We start from the raw sequence: 15,141 nt of genomic DNA on the forward strand, positions 1-15,141 counted from the left end.
CTCCTGTGATGGCGGCAACGTCCGGATCGCAGCCCGTCCACATCCAGCAGTTTAGCGTCACACAGCTGCAGTTTTTCGGCGCGTCGTCGTGTAGCTCCGCGTCCAGCGATGCGTTTTTCTCACGGAACGCATGGCAATCGCAGGGAAGACGGCAGTTTACCAGCGCCCTGCTGGTCGGAGTGGTATAGCGCTCGTCCGTGTGCCTACGGTCTTCGCTGCGTGCGACCGGTCACGCATGGCAATCGCAGGGAAGATGGCAGTTTACCAGCGCGCTGCTGGTCGGAGTGATATAGCGCTCGTCCGTGTGCATATGGTCTTCGCTGCGTGCGACCGGTCACACATGGCAGCTGTGCGCCGCGACAACAAGCCGCACACCAGTCACACATGTTTTGTCGCGCGGCTCTTCCACAACACGTGTCGCTGCAGGCGAAGGATGCGATGGAGGATCGGTAACACGCGTGCGGCGAGGACTCTGGTGGAGCGACGCCAAGATGGCAGCGTGACGTCACAAGTAACGACCGCGAGCGCGGAAACGCTGCGACACGCATCTGATGGAACCGGAGCGCAACTCCGTAGTCAGAGATCGCGAATCACAAGTGACCGATGACGACACTCCGGCGCTACCGCAACGGTACAGTCACACACGATTGTGCTTGCAATTTACCACTATAGGTGACATATAGGTGATACATATATAGGTGACATGTAGGTGATACATATATAGGTGACATGAAGGTAGGATATAGGTGACAGGTGAGATACAGGTGGTATGTAGGTAGGATATAGGTGACATGAAGGTGACATGTAGGTAGGATATAGGTGACATGTAGGTAGGATATAGGTGACATGTAGGTAGGATATAGGTGACAGGTGAGATACAGGTGACATGTAGGTGGTATGTAAGTAGGATATAGGTGACGTGATATATAGGTGATATGTAGGTAGGATATAGGAGACGGGTGAGATACAGGTGGTATGTAGGTAGGATATAGGGGATATGTGATATATAGGTGACAGACGAGATATAGGTGATATATACGTAGGATATGGGTGACAGGTGAGATATAGGTGACCTGTAGGTGGTATGTAAGTAGGATATAGGTGATGTGATATATAGGTGACAGGTGAGATACAGGTGGTATGTAGGTAGGATATAGGTGACATGTGATATATAGGTGACAGACGAGATATAGGTGATATATATGTAGGATATGGGTGACAGGTGAGATATAGGTGACAGGTGAGATACAGGTGACATGTAGGTGGTATGTAAGTAGGATATAGGTGATGTGATATATAGGTGACATGTAGGTAGGATATAGGTGACAGACGAGATATAGGTGATATATATGTAGGATATGGGTGACAGGTGAGATATAGGTGACATGTAGGTAGGATACAGGTGAAATATGGGTGACATGTAGGTGGTATGTAAGTAGGATATAGGGGACGTGATATATAGGTGACAGGTGAGATATGGGTGATGTATACATAGGATATAGGTGAAAGATAATATATAGGTGACATGTAGGTAGGATTTAGGTGACAGGTGAGATACAGGTGTCATGTAGGTGGTATGTAAGTAGGATATAGGTGACATGTGACATAGGTGATAGGCGAGATATAGGTGACATATACGTAGGATATAGGTGACAGGTGAGATACAGGTGTCATGTAAGTAGGATATAGATGACAGGCGAGATATAGGTGACATACGTAGGATATAGGTGACAGGTGAGATATAGGTGATATGTAGGTAGGATATAGGTGACGGTGATTTCATTCTATAAGAACACACCTATATACACTATATGACCCGTATGACTATATATATATATACACACTATCTGACACGTGGAGTCCCTGACGGACGGGCTGCTGAACGCGCCCGGTGTTTTGGTCCTCGGCGGCCGCCGTCTCTCTCCTCTCCGCTCGCCGTAGTCATGGCGTGGGTCCTCCGCCGCCCGCTGTCCGCTTCCCGGTTTTGCTGGAGGGTGAGAGCCGCCTCCGGGCTGAGCAGCCATGAGAGCCCCGAGCAGAGGAGCCGCTACCGGGACACCGTGCTGCTGCCGCACACCGACTACCCCATCCGCCGGAGCGCCGAGGACACCGTCAGCACCGAGCTGCGCCTGCAGGAGGTCAGGGGGCGCTGATGGGGCACAGAGGTCAGGGGGCGCCGGGACGGAAGAGGTCAGGGGGTGCTGGGATGAAGGGGAGGTCAGGGGGCGCTGATGGGGCACAGAAGTCAGTGGGTGCCGGGACGAAGGAGGGTTGAGGGGTATGTTGGGGGGCGCAGGGGCAGAGCAGGATTTCGGCAGGTTCAGTGTTGGGGGATCTCGGGGGGCTAAGACAGTTGGGGAGGTCATATACGAGGGGTCTTTGCGGCAAGGCGGTGGTGGTATTCGCCCGCTGTGCCCTCACCCTTGTTACGATGTCTCTCTGCAGAGGGGCGGTTGGAGGCGCTGTGCCCCATATTTGCCCACTGCGCCCTCACCCTTGTAACATTGTCTCTGCTGTGGGGCGGTCGGGGGCGCTGTGCCCTGTACTTACCCGCTGTGCCCTCACCCTTGTTATGTTGTCTCTCTGTAACGGGGTGGTTGGAGGGGCGCTGTGCCCGGTATTTGCTCGCTGTGCCCTCACCCTTGTAACGTTGTCTCTCTGCAGAGGGGTGGTCGGGGGCGCTGTGCCCGGTATTTGCCCGCTCTGCCCTCACCCTTCTTACTTTGTCTCTCTGCAGAGGGGTGGTTGGGGGCGCTGTGCCCGGTATTTGCCCGCTCTGCCCTCACCCTTCTTACTTTGTCTCTCTGCAGAGGGGTGGTCGGGGGCACTGTGCCCGGTATTTGCCTGCTCTGCCCTCCCCCTTGTTATGTTGTCTCTCTGTAGCGGGGCGGTCGGAGTGGCGCTGTGCCTTGTATTTACCCGCTGTGCCCTCACCTTTGTTACGTTGTCTCTGTAGCGGGGTGGTTGGAGGGGCGCTGTGACCGGTATTTGCCCACTCTGCCCTCACCCTTGTAACGTCTCTCTGTAGCGGGGCGGTCGGAGGCGCTGTGCCCGGTATTTGCCCGCTCTGCCCTCACCCTTGTTATGTTGTCTCTCTGTAGCGGGGCGGTCGGAGTGGCGCTGTGCCCTCTCCCTTGTTACGTTGTCTCTGTAGTGGGGCGGTTGGAGGGGCGCTGTGCCCGGTATTTGCCCACTCTGCCCTCACCCTTGTAACGTCTCTCTGTAGCAGGGCGGTCGGAGGCGCTGTGCCCGGTATTTGCCCGCTCTGCCCTCACCCTTGTAACGTCTCTCTGTAGCGGGGCGGTCGGAGGCGCTGTGCCCGGTATTTGCCCGCTCTGCCCTCACCCTTGTAACGTCTCTCTGTAGCGGGGCGGTCGGAGGCGCTGTGCCCGGTATTTGCCCGCTCTGCCCTCACCCTTGTAACGTCTCTCTGTAGCGGGGCGGTCGGAGGCGCTGTGCCCGGTATTTGCCCGCTCTGCCCTCACCCTTGTAATGTCTCTCTGTAGCGGGGCGGTCGGAGGCGCTGTGCCCGGTATTTGCCCGCTCTGCCCTCACCCTTGTAACGTCTCTCTGTAGCGGGGCGGTCGGAGGCGCTGTGCCCGGTATTTGCCCGCTCTGCCCTCACCCTTGTTACGTTGTCTCTCTGTAGCGGGGCGGTCGGAGGCGCTGTGCCCGGTATTTGCCCGCTCTGCCCTCACCCTTGTTATGTTGTCTCTCTTGCAGGAGACGGACTTCCTGCAGCTTTATAACTGGCAGAAAGAAAGAAAAACCAGGAAGGAGTTCAGCCTCCACGACGGCCCGCCCTACGCCAACGGAGACCCCCATGTTGGGCACGCGCTGAATAAAGTAAGTACTTCCGTGGTTGTCTGACCGCCCTCTGGGCTAAAAACCGCCCCGAGCCGGAGGCCAATCAGGTTGCAGAGATAAGCGGCAGTGAGGAGCTACAGCGCCGCTTACCTCTAATAACATTACAGCGGGCTGAGCTTTAGTCGTCCAGACCGGGTGCTTCTCACAGCGGAGGGTTTGCTCCATCGTAACCAGCCTGACCATCGCCTGTGAGATGCATCCTCCGCACTGATACGGGAGAGATTTGTGCTGCTGACCTCTCACAGCTGAGGGTTTGTTACAGTTTCATCCTCTGTTGGTCCGTCTGCAGTCCAGGCTGTTTATCTCCTAGATCAGTGTTCCCCAACCCCAGTCCTCAAGGACCCCCAACAGGTCATGTGTTCAGGATTTGATCAGTGTTGTACAGGTGATGTAATAATTGTCGGTCCTCAGACATTGCCACAGGTGGTCTTACTATAGGAGATCCTGAAAACATGACCTGTTGGTGGTCCTAGAGGACTGGAGTTGGGGACCCCTGGCCTAGAGGATCCTCTGCCGTACGAGCGCATCCTCTCCGTGTAACACCGCATGTTGGGAGGCTGAGCTCCGCTGTGGATCGGCACCAAGACTGCGGTACGAGCGCATCCTCTCCGTGTAACACCCGTGTTGGGAGGGTGAGCTCCGCTGTGGATCGGCACCAAGACTGCGGTACGAGCGCATCCTCTCCGTGTAACACCGCGTGTTGGGAGGCTGAGCTCCGCTGTGGATCGGCACCAAGACTGCGGTACGAGCGCATCCTCTCCATGTAACACCCGTGTTGGGAGGCTGAGCTCCGCTGTGGATCGGCACCAAGACTGCGGTACGAGCGCATCCTCTCCTTGTAACACCCGTGTTGGGAGGCTGAGCTCCGCTGTGGATCGGCACCAATACTGCGGTACGAACGCATCCTCTCCGTGTAACACCCGTGATGGGAGGCTGAGCTCCGCTGTGGATCGGCACCAAGACTGCGGTACGAGCGCATCCTCTCCGTGTAACACCCGTGATGGGAGGCTGAGCTCCGCTGTGGATCGGCACCAAGACTGCGGTACGAGCGCATCCTCTCCGTGTAACACCCGTGTTGGGAGGCTGAGCTCCGCTGTGGATCGGCACCAAGACTGCGGTACGAGCGCATCCTCTCCGTGTAATACCCGTGTTGGGAGGCTGAGCTCCGCTGCGGATCGGCACCAAGACTGCGGTTTTTAACGCAGAAATGAATCAGATTTTTGTGTGGCTCTCCTACTGCGGATCGGCCAGTCCCGCCGCGTGTGAACGAACCCCCATGGATTCTGCCGCGGAAATCACCTCTCAAACCACGGCTGTTCATCCACGGTCCCCAGAATGGGCAAAACCCACATGCAGCCTCTGCGGACGCGTCGCTTCTTCATGTGCATCCGTGTTGTTGGCACAGTCGCGCTCACAGACCTCCTGTGTGCCCCACACTAGGTGTGGTTGGTACGACCTCGCAGAGAACCCCACAGGCTACATGACACAGTGCCGTCCTGCCGACCCCGGCGTCGCTCATCACTCAACGGTTTAAGAACCCCCAGTGGCCGGTCGTTAGGAATAGCCGGTTATGGCTCGCACTCCTAGCACTCGGATCAGCGGCTAACCCTCCTCTTACACGCTGCTCTTCATGCTTCTTCTCAGCAAGTATTTCAACCTAAAGCTTTCCTGTTTATCTGGCATCTATGCAAATTAGGAAGATGGAACCGTCCCTCTGCAGCGCCACCTCTTGGATGGCAGTATTCCTGCAGATCGGTGTCCGACCCTTTATTATACCGGTCTGTAGAGCAATGATGGGCAATGAACCAAAAGCCAGGACCCGTCCACAGACCGCGGGTTCGGGGGGTCGCCCCTCATCAGCGGGCAGTAGAATCTGGCTTGGGGCGGGAGGGGTGACATCACTCCTTAAGGAGACCTCTAGAAGGTGTGAGGAGACTTACAAGGCCACGCAGGCTCCTCGGGGTGATATCTGGCATCTTGTGTTACTTGCAGCGTTTGTGCTTTACATCAACTGTAGACTCGAGATCGCAGGATGAAGATCCGTCGTCCTCCAAGATCCGAGACGTCTTGCTTTATGTTAGAAGCTTCTTTAGCTCCTTAGATGAGGAACAGACAGAACGGCTTCTTGTCCACACGGGGCGGCCAATCCATCACGGCAAAGCCAGGCGGAATCAAAAGATGCAGCATGTCAGTTTTTTGGGTTTTTTTTCCTGCTGCGGCCTCGCTCCTCTCTATGGGGAGAGAAAAGTGCAGCGGAATGTTGGCAGCCGGATTGCTTCAAATCCGCGGCGGAATGTCGGCAGAATGCTGCGGGTTTTGAAGCTGCGCTTTTCCAGCAGAATTCCCGCAGTTTTTTGGTGGGGGATCTCCGCTGGAGATCGGCCCGTGTGACCCAGCCTCACACCGCATTAGGTATTTCTTTGTTCTATGAGGGTTAAAATTCTAAGTGCAACACCAATCCGGCCCACCCCACTTGCCCCGTTGCCGGCCGTAAAAAGAGACACCACACAGGGATCTGGTCTAGCTCCTCACACGGGAGAAAAAAACTGCGCACTTTATTACAGATTACATGAGATCTTATACCCTCTGCCCTCTCACCATTAGGGGGTGATGGGCTCATAACCATATATGGGCAGTCCGGATTTGCGGACTGAGACAGTGAAAATTATGTACATGGTTGAACATCTTGATATGGGCTTCTGGGAAAACAGCCAAGTACATGCGTCCTTGCGTCTGGTTCGGTATCTTCTCTGAATTTCTAGAACATCTTCTTGCAAAGCCTTGGGATATCTGATGTAAGGCGACATTTAAGTTTTTTCTCATTTGGAATTGAATAAAACTTGCATATAGGTATAAAAGTATAAAGAACATATGGCAATATATATATATATACCCTCACAGTTCCGCACTCGGGTTTTGCCCGTTGATTGGACTAAATCTGCATTCGGATCCGCGGCACAAACTGCAGCAGACAGACATGGAGTCTACATGGGAAGCCACTCTGCGAACCGTAGGGCCGCTCTCACGGTGGTCGCTTTTTACCGCAATCAGCACAGTGTTCCGACCGCCGTGCTAATTGCGGTACAACGCTCCCATTGATTTCAGTGGGGCCCCGCAGACCTGCACTCCACGATTTTTCAAGTGTAGTCTGTTTTTTTTTTTTTCATGCCGCCTTATGTTTTTTAACGCACCTTATCGCCCATCACAATGGGGCGTGTTAAAAACCGCCATGACGTGTCAGAAACACAGCTTGCAGTGAAATGCTGATTTCAAACATGGCGTTTTGTGAACACGTGTGTGACAGTGGTTATTATTAAAGGTTATTAAAGGGGTTGTCCAGTGTTCTAAAAACATGGCTCCCACTAACTTCATAGAATGGTAGAGTTGGAAGGACCTCCAGGGTCATCTGGTCCAACCCCCTGCTCAGTGCAGGATCACTAAATCATCCCAGACAGATCAGCCTTTGTTTGAATACTTCCACTGAAGGAGAACTCCCCGCCTCCCGTGGCAACCTGTTCCACTCATTGATCCCCTCACTGTCTAATATCTAATCTGTGTCTCCTCCCTTTCAGTTTTCATCCCATTGCTTCTAGTCTTTCCTTGTGCAGATGAGAATAGGGCTGATCCCTCTGCACTGTGACAGCCCTTCAGATATTTGTAGACAGCTATTAAGTCTCCTCTCAGCCTTCTCTTCTGCAAGCTAAACATTCCCAGATCCTTTAACCGCTCCTCATAGGACATGATTTGCAGACCGCTCACCATCTTGGTAACTCTTCGTTGAACTTGCTTCAGTTTGTCTGTCTTTTTTTTAAAGGGCGGTGCCCAGAACTGGACACATGTCAATGAAGCTGAACTGCATTACCACACACAACCTTATGGACAAGGGTGGCGCTATGTTTGGGGAAAAAGAATAGCTATGTTTTTAGAATCCTGGATAACCCCTTTACGTTTTATAACCTTAGAATTTGCACAAAAAATGTTTCTATTCACTGACAGCCAGCAGAGATCTTTGAATTGAAGAGCAAAGTATATTCTTTGTTTAAAAAAAACAATCCCACGCCCAGAAGAAGCTGTCGTTCTCCTGCAGACCCCGTCCTGTGGTTCCATCTCAGACAGATCTGTAAATGATGCCTGTACAACACCGAGAAGAGATTTCGCCCCGTTACCAGAGGAGGGCGCATTATTGGAATGTTAGAGGCTGGATGGTCGTATCGATGAATTGTCCCCCACCAGCCGTTCTAGCCAGCCTGTTAGGGGGTGTTGGGACCAGTGGATGGGGGCACACAAGGTGACTGGGCTCAGGATGCTGGATGCCCCCTACAGACCAACAGTAGACCTCTTGTATCCCAGCTAGAGGTGTACAGTAGGTTCCTAGAGCCTCCATGCCCACCCGTATCACATCTTGTACCCCCTCTAGCGTGGATACAACAGGGTACTAGAGCCTCCATGCCCACCCGTATCACATCTTGTACCCCTCTAGCGTGGATACAACAGGGTACTAGAGCTCATGCCACCGTATCCATCTTGTACCCCCTCTAGCGTGGATACAACAGGGTACTAGAGCCTCCATGCCCACCCGTATCACATCTTGTACCCCCTCTAGCGTGGATACAACAGGGTACTAGAGCCTCCATGCCCACCCGTATCACATCTTGTACCCCCTCTAGCTTGGATACAACAGGGTACTAGAGCCTCCATGCCCACCCGTATCACATCTTGTACCCCCTCTAGCTTGGATACAACAGGGTACTAGAGCCTCCATGCCCACCCGTATCACATCTTGTACCCCCTCTAGCTTGAATACAACAGGGTACTAGAGCCTCCATGCCCACCCGTATCACATCTTGTACCCCCTCTAGCGTGGATACAAAAGGGTACTAGAGCCTCCATGCCCACCCGTATAACATCTTGTACCCCCTCTAGCTTGGATACAACAGGGTACTAGAGCCTCCATGCCCACCCGTATCACATCTTGTACCCCCTCTAGCTTGGATACAACAGGGTACTAGAGCCTCCATGCCCACCCGTATCACATCTTGTACCCCCTCTAGCTTGGATACAACAGGGTACTAGAGCCTCCATGCCCACCCGTATCACATCTTGTACCCCCTCTAGCGTGGATACAACAGGGTACTAGAGCCTCCATGCCCACCCGTCTCACATCTTGTACCCCCTCTAGCTTGGATACAACAGGGTACTAGAGCCTCCATGCCCGCCCGTATCACATCTTGTACCCCTTCTAGCTTGGATACAGCAGGGTACTAGAGCCTCCATGCCTGCCCGTATCACATCTTGTACCCCCTCTAGCTTGGATACAACAGGGTACTAGAGCCTCCATGCCCACCCGTATCACATCTTGTACCCCCTCTAGCTTGGATACAACAGAGTACTAGAGCCTCCATGCCCACCCGTCTCACATCTTGTACCCCCTCTAGCTTGGATACAACAGGGTACTAGAGCCTCCATGCCCGCCCGTATCACATCTTGTACCCCTTCTAGCTTGGATACAGCAGGGTACTAGAGCCTCCATGCCTGCCCGTATCACATCTTGTACCCCTTCTAGCTTGGATACAGCAGGGTACTAGAGCCTCCATGCCTGCCCGTATCACATCTTGTACCCCCTCTAGCTTGGATACAACAGGGTACTAGAGCCTCCATGCCCACCCGTATCACATCTTGTACCCCCTCTAGCTTGGATACAACAGGGTACTAGAGCCTCCATGCCTGCCCGTATCACATCTTGTACCTCTTCTAGCTTGGATACAGCAGGGTACTAGAGCCTCCATGCCTGCCCGTATCACATCTTGTACCCCCTCTAGCTTGGATTCAACAGGGTACTAGAGCCTCCATGCCCACCCGTATCACATCTTGTACCCCCTCTAGCTCGGATACAGCAGGGTACTAGAGCCTCTCTTCAGTTGATTGTATACTATGTATAAAGTTGGCACACTTCTTTTTTCTTTTCCTTTGCAGATCCTGAAGGACATCACTAATCGCTTCCACATGATGAGGGGCTACAACGTGAGCTTCGTGCCCGGGTGGGACTGCCACGGGCTGCCAATAGAGCTGATGGCCCTGGCAGAGATGGGGGAGACATCCGACAGCCTCTCGCCCATGGAGATACGAAGCAGAGGTATGAGGACAGGTGGCGGGCAGATCCAGTTCAAGGGAACCGGTGGGCAGGATTGTCGCTGTTAATCCGCCGCTCTTCGCTGTCCGGCCTGTTTGGTGCGTCACATTGTATTTGTCTGCAAACGCAGAATAGGAGTGAGGGGCCTTTACACGGGGGGGGGGGGGGGGGGGGGGGGTCACATCCTCCCAGGGAACTCGGAGCAAGTTCACACTTGCAGATATGCACTTTTACCAATAATGTCCGGAAGACATTAGTGTTTGCAAGGAGATAATAAGTGATGATTTGCTATCGTGCACCAATGATGGATCGGTCCTAAACCAGTGCGCTTGACGCCTTGACCTTCGGTAGGAAACCGACAGTCAAGACATTGGGCAGAGTCTATTTTCCAACGGATGTCGTGTGTTAACGCTCACCACGCTGCCAACAGTGTGACACCATGCTTGAGATGGATACGGGAAATGTACCCGTCGGACAAGGTCCGGGATGTAGAGGCAGTAATAGGCAACTAACTCTTAAGATAGGAAGGATCGTCATGGATCCAGTGCCCGGGTGGAACACCTAGTGGACAGCTTAGTCCTCGCCAGGAAGATGTACCAACTGGAAGGGCTTTAATAAACAGCCTCCTGTTACCCAGACAAGTCTTATGAGAAGCCTTATATAAGTCCTCGTCCAGAGAACGGTAGTAAAAAAAGGGCCACTAACTGCGAGAGGTCGGACCTAACATCAGCGCGTCCCATTGGCCAGAGGATTCAGCGCTACGGAGCAGGAAAAATGGAATCCCGGGCGCAGAAGCGAACGCTACAAGGGACTGCAGAGAGATTCTGGCCTTCTTCACTCCAGAGGATAGAAACAGGCACTTGTTCCATATCACCCCTGCCGAAGAACAAGGAGGGACAAACCAACATACCTGCGGCCAGGCCTGGGGGAGCAGGAGACCCCCAAGGCTGGAGGGTATCCAGGTAAGGAGCGCTGCTCATTAGGGGGTAACAGTGTCCCATGCAGCGCTGCTTGCCCTCCCCGTGTGGGGTAATCAGGGAGGTTGGATCAACCCCGATGCCAGCTAGAGGGGAAAAACCAAAAACAACAACGCTAAAATAAAGAACCAGAGAAGCCGAGCGGAGCGAGGCGAAACCTCATCAGCGCAGCGCCGGCCAGAAAACACTTTATTGTACACTTTAGTATAAAACCACACATATTTGGCATCATCGTATCCGTAACAACACGACAATAACCTGAAGGCACCATTTACCCTCCATGGTAAATACTGTAAAAAAAAGCAAAAAAACGTGTGTACCCCAATATGGTAGCAATAGAAACCACAGTTCATCACGCAGAGAACAAGCCCTCGCAGAGCTCCGTCCGTGGAGAAATACAGAGGTTATGGTGAAAGATGTGACGCGTCCCCCCCATAGTAGGAGGCCGATGAGCTTACAGAGGAAGTGCGCTCCGTCTGTGAACCCTTTACATGCCTCCACCTACATTGAGCGTGGCATGTGAGGGGTTAAAGTGGGAGGCTGGCCATCAGTCCCAACCGTCTCCTGGGATGGCACTGGGGCACTGCTCAGTCCATGCCATCCTTGGGACGTAAACTTATGTTGTGTTGTGTTACGTACCGTGTGCCCATGACATAAACTTACGTCCTTTGGTGTTAAAGGGGTTTTCCCATTAAAGACCTCTTCTATCCACAGGGGGGATTAATGTTTAATCTCTGGGGTACAAATGCCACATATGAATGGAACCGCAGTGCGTATGACCAGCCGCTGCTCCACTCACCTCTGATCTCCGCCTTCCCATAGAAATGAATGGCGCTGTAGGTGAGTATAGGCACAACTGCTCCAATCATATGGGGCATTCAGGTGTGCCGGTCTCGGAATCTCATGGGTTCCCTCTATGGGGAACATTTATAAATGTTTTGCACCAGTTTCTGGCGTAAATGGTCGCATATGTTTGTGCAAGAGGGTATTTGTGCAGAATTAGTGACTTTTCTCTCTTCTGGCCCCTCTGGAGCTAAAGATTCATGTATGATTTATGCCAGAAACTGACGTCCATTAAACCAGACCTTTCCACCCCGTCGGACCTGACATACATTTCTGCGGAGGCGCACGGAGTTTCCGGGGATGTGCTTCATACATGCAGACATGTGCGCCTCTTGATGTATTAACAGCGCATCGGGGAGATTCCACTAAGCCCGGCGTCGGTCATGGTCCCTGATGTTTCTGTATGTTGGGACACCTGAGCCGATGACTTGGGACAACGACAAGAACTTTGGCCGTGTTGGAACAGTTAGCATTGTTTAGTGACTTTCCCCTGACAGTCGTACATTGGGATGCAGCGACGCCCCACAGACTTACTGCTGCTCCACACAACCACAATGGAGGCTGAACCCAAGGGGAGCGATCACCGTGATCCTCTGGGAGGTACGGTCTCACTAGGGTTCCTTCATACCGTGCGGCGCGGCGCTCCTTGTCATGTGACCGGGTCTGTAATAACCGCACTGACACTATCTGTAATACTCTCCTCCATTTCTCTCCAGCTCGGGCGTTTGCAGAAAAGGCCATTGAGAAGCAGAAGTCGTCCTTCATCCGCTGGGGAGTGATGGCGGACTGGGAGAACTGCTATTACACGTTTGATCAGAAGTACGAGGCAAAGCAGCTCGGCATTTTCTACATAATGCATGAAAAGGTAACGCCGGTCCTCCAGGTCTACGACATCTTTATGTGTTTATGGACCTTAAACTCCTCCGACCCTCTGGGTCTGGACAAACAAAGCTGGCTGCACGGCTTCTCGGACAGCCTGATGCACGCTGTGCATAGTATACATCATTAGTATAGGGCATCAATCAGTGCTGCCCATGTGAGCAGCATGTCGTGTCCTAGACTACCAGTGTGCAGCGTGTAGTGTCCTAGACTACCAGTGTGCAGCGTGTAGTGTCCTAGACTACCAGTGTGCAGCGTGTAGTGTCCTAGACTACCAGTGTGCAGCGTGTAGTGTCCTAGACTACCAGTGTGCACTAATACACAGCGTGTATCAGGTAGTCAGGTGCGGCCATCTTTGTCCCTTTAAGGGCCCGTTCACGTGGGCGTATTTTCTGTCCTGTTTTACTGCTATATTCTTTGCAGCCTGAACGTGGACAGTATACGTGCCCATTGGATTACGTTGGTGTCATGAGATATGCGTTTTTTATGTGAACCAGTGAAGTGCGTTTGGAAAAAACAATCTGCACATGTCCGATTTTGGTGCGTCGGCAAAGACCAAAATTGCCCAATAAAGTCTGTGGATGCTTAAATACAAACCTCAGTGGCCACACGTGAGGCATCTGTATCCCCTGTGGGGGGGGGGGGGGGTTCCTTCTCTGCACCCATTTTTTTCTGTGGGTTGTGACAAAGTTGGTATCGTCGGGTTGTCGGGCCGGTGTGTTTTTTTTTTTTTTCTTGTGAAAACGCAGAGAACACGGATACAACACAAACATGAGAACCGCGCAGACGCTCCAAAAACGCAATGGTGCATTTTTCACAGACCAGTTTGCATTCGCCCCGTGCGGCCTAAAAGCGGCTCTACAGCAGAGTCTTGATATGAGGAGACCCCGAGGCGTTGTGGTTGTATGGCGTCCTTCGCCCCAGTATTCCATGTAATGTAACCGTGATTGTGAAGGCGGATCTGATCTCCATGCGAACTCCCTGCTGTCATTTACACCATAAACTGTCGCTGCTCCATTCTTGTGAGCCGCTGTAACAAGGTGGGGTTTGCACTTGCTCTTTTTTTTTTTTTTTTTAGTACAGTCGCCTCTCCAGCCGCCTGCGACGAGGGTGATGTAGTGACCGCCATCCACGCACCACTCTGACATCTCACACTGGCACGTTTGCCAACCATGTATTCTAATTTGCCCACTAATGGGAGTGATTGTCTGTGCCGGCGCGAGACTTCGGGTGGTAAAGCCTGCTGAGCCGTCCCTTTAAAGCCTGCTGAGCCGTCCCTTTAAGGAATGGATGAACTTGTTCTAGTGTGTTCTAATGTATTTTTGTTTTTTAGGGTCACATCTACCAGGATTACAGACCCGTCTTCTGGTCTCCATCAACAAGGTAAGAAAATCGACCGCCTGTCACATACATACATACATACATACATGCAAACCTGCAGGCAGTCGTGTAATTGGGTGTTGTGATAAACCCTGAGAATCCCCCCAGCCAATTGTAACGCAGCCGTAACCTCACACGCCCAGCGGGGTCTTTATCAGCTCCTGGTCCTTAAAGAACACTGGCATAAAGCCATGTAAGTTCTTTTTTATGTTTCAGTTCTCTTAGGAGACTCTCTCACTCAGAGTAGCAGCAGTTTGTGCTCCAGAGCTGCTCTTCCTTCTGGATCCGGGAGCTGCAGGCTGTTCAACACTTGTCACCCATTCACAGACGTCTCCCCGCTGTAACAGAGTATGTCAGGCTGAAAAGAGACAAATGTTCAGCCTGTTTCATCTCTTGTATATGGTATTCCCTGTGTCTGCTCTGATTCTAGGACACGTGGGGGGCGCTGATACATAATATATAATGGGGTATGATTACTACATGGCAGCGCTCATGCTCTGCAGGCCAGCAATGCTGAATGCATCCCAGTTAGCCGGTTACACAACACTCTGATTAGTGTTTGTTATATACCCGTATCCGGTTCTGCTGGGTGTCACCTTTTTTCACTCCTGTTCTCGTTTTTCGCTTTCTTCTAGAACAGCCCTGGCCGAGGCGGAGCTGGAGTACAACCAGCAGCACGTCAGCCGATCCATCTTTGTGAAGTTTCCGCTGCAGAAACCTCCTGCCAAACTCGCTTCCATGATTGGTAATCTGACCTGGAGTGTGTGGTGCAAGAACTGATCAGTGGGACACGGCCCAAAAAGTAACTTAAAGGGCTCTTACCCGCCGGCGATAGACTTCCTGCGATGCCACAGGGAGTGAAAACGCATCATTATGAAACCAATGATTTTCAATGGTTTCATTCTCATTAGTGAGGTCTTCACTCAAGCCTCGCAGCGCTAAGAGAAGTCTGTGATATCGCCTATTGACATCAATAGGAGAGGATCCCTCTCTAGCCAAGTGAGGGGACGTAGCTATGGGGGGGAATCCCGCTAGCCCCGCCCCCCACTTAACTAGAGAGGGTCA

General features: G+C 52.5%; 1 protein-coding gene across 1 annotated transcript in view; it reads left to right on the forward strand.

Annotated features, from left to right (window-relative positions):
• The first annotated feature begins 1,894 nt into the window (after window positions 1-1,894).
• IARS2 (isoleucyl-tRNA synthetase 2, mitochondrial) overlaps window positions 1,895-15,141 on the forward strand; it is a 69,247-nt gene continuing 56,000 nt past the window's right edge. Inside the window, exons 1-6 of the mRNA XM_066595088.1 lie at window positions 1,895-2,138; window positions 3,724-3,846; window positions 9,841-10,000; window positions 12,534-12,682; window positions 14,030-14,079; window positions 14,712-14,821. Coding sequence (XP_066451185.1) covers window positions 1,944-2,138; window positions 3,724-3,846; window positions 9,841-10,000; window positions 12,534-12,682; window positions 14,030-14,079; window positions 14,712-14,821 — 787 coding nt within the window. The 5' untranslated portion in view covers window positions 1,895-1,943. The remainder of the gene's footprint in view (window positions 2,139-3,723; window positions 3,847-9,840; window positions 10,001-12,533; window positions 12,683-14,029; window positions 14,080-14,711; window positions 14,822-15,141) is intronic.

Source organism: Eleutherodactylus coqui, chromosome 3 (assembly GCF_035609145.1).
Source record: "Eleutherodactylus coqui strain aEleCoq1 chromosome 3, aEleCoq1.hap1, whole genome shotgun sequence".
Lineage (NCBI taxonomy): Eukaryota > Metazoa > Chordata > Amphibia > Anura > Eleutherodactylidae > Eleutherodactylus > Eleutherodactylus coqui.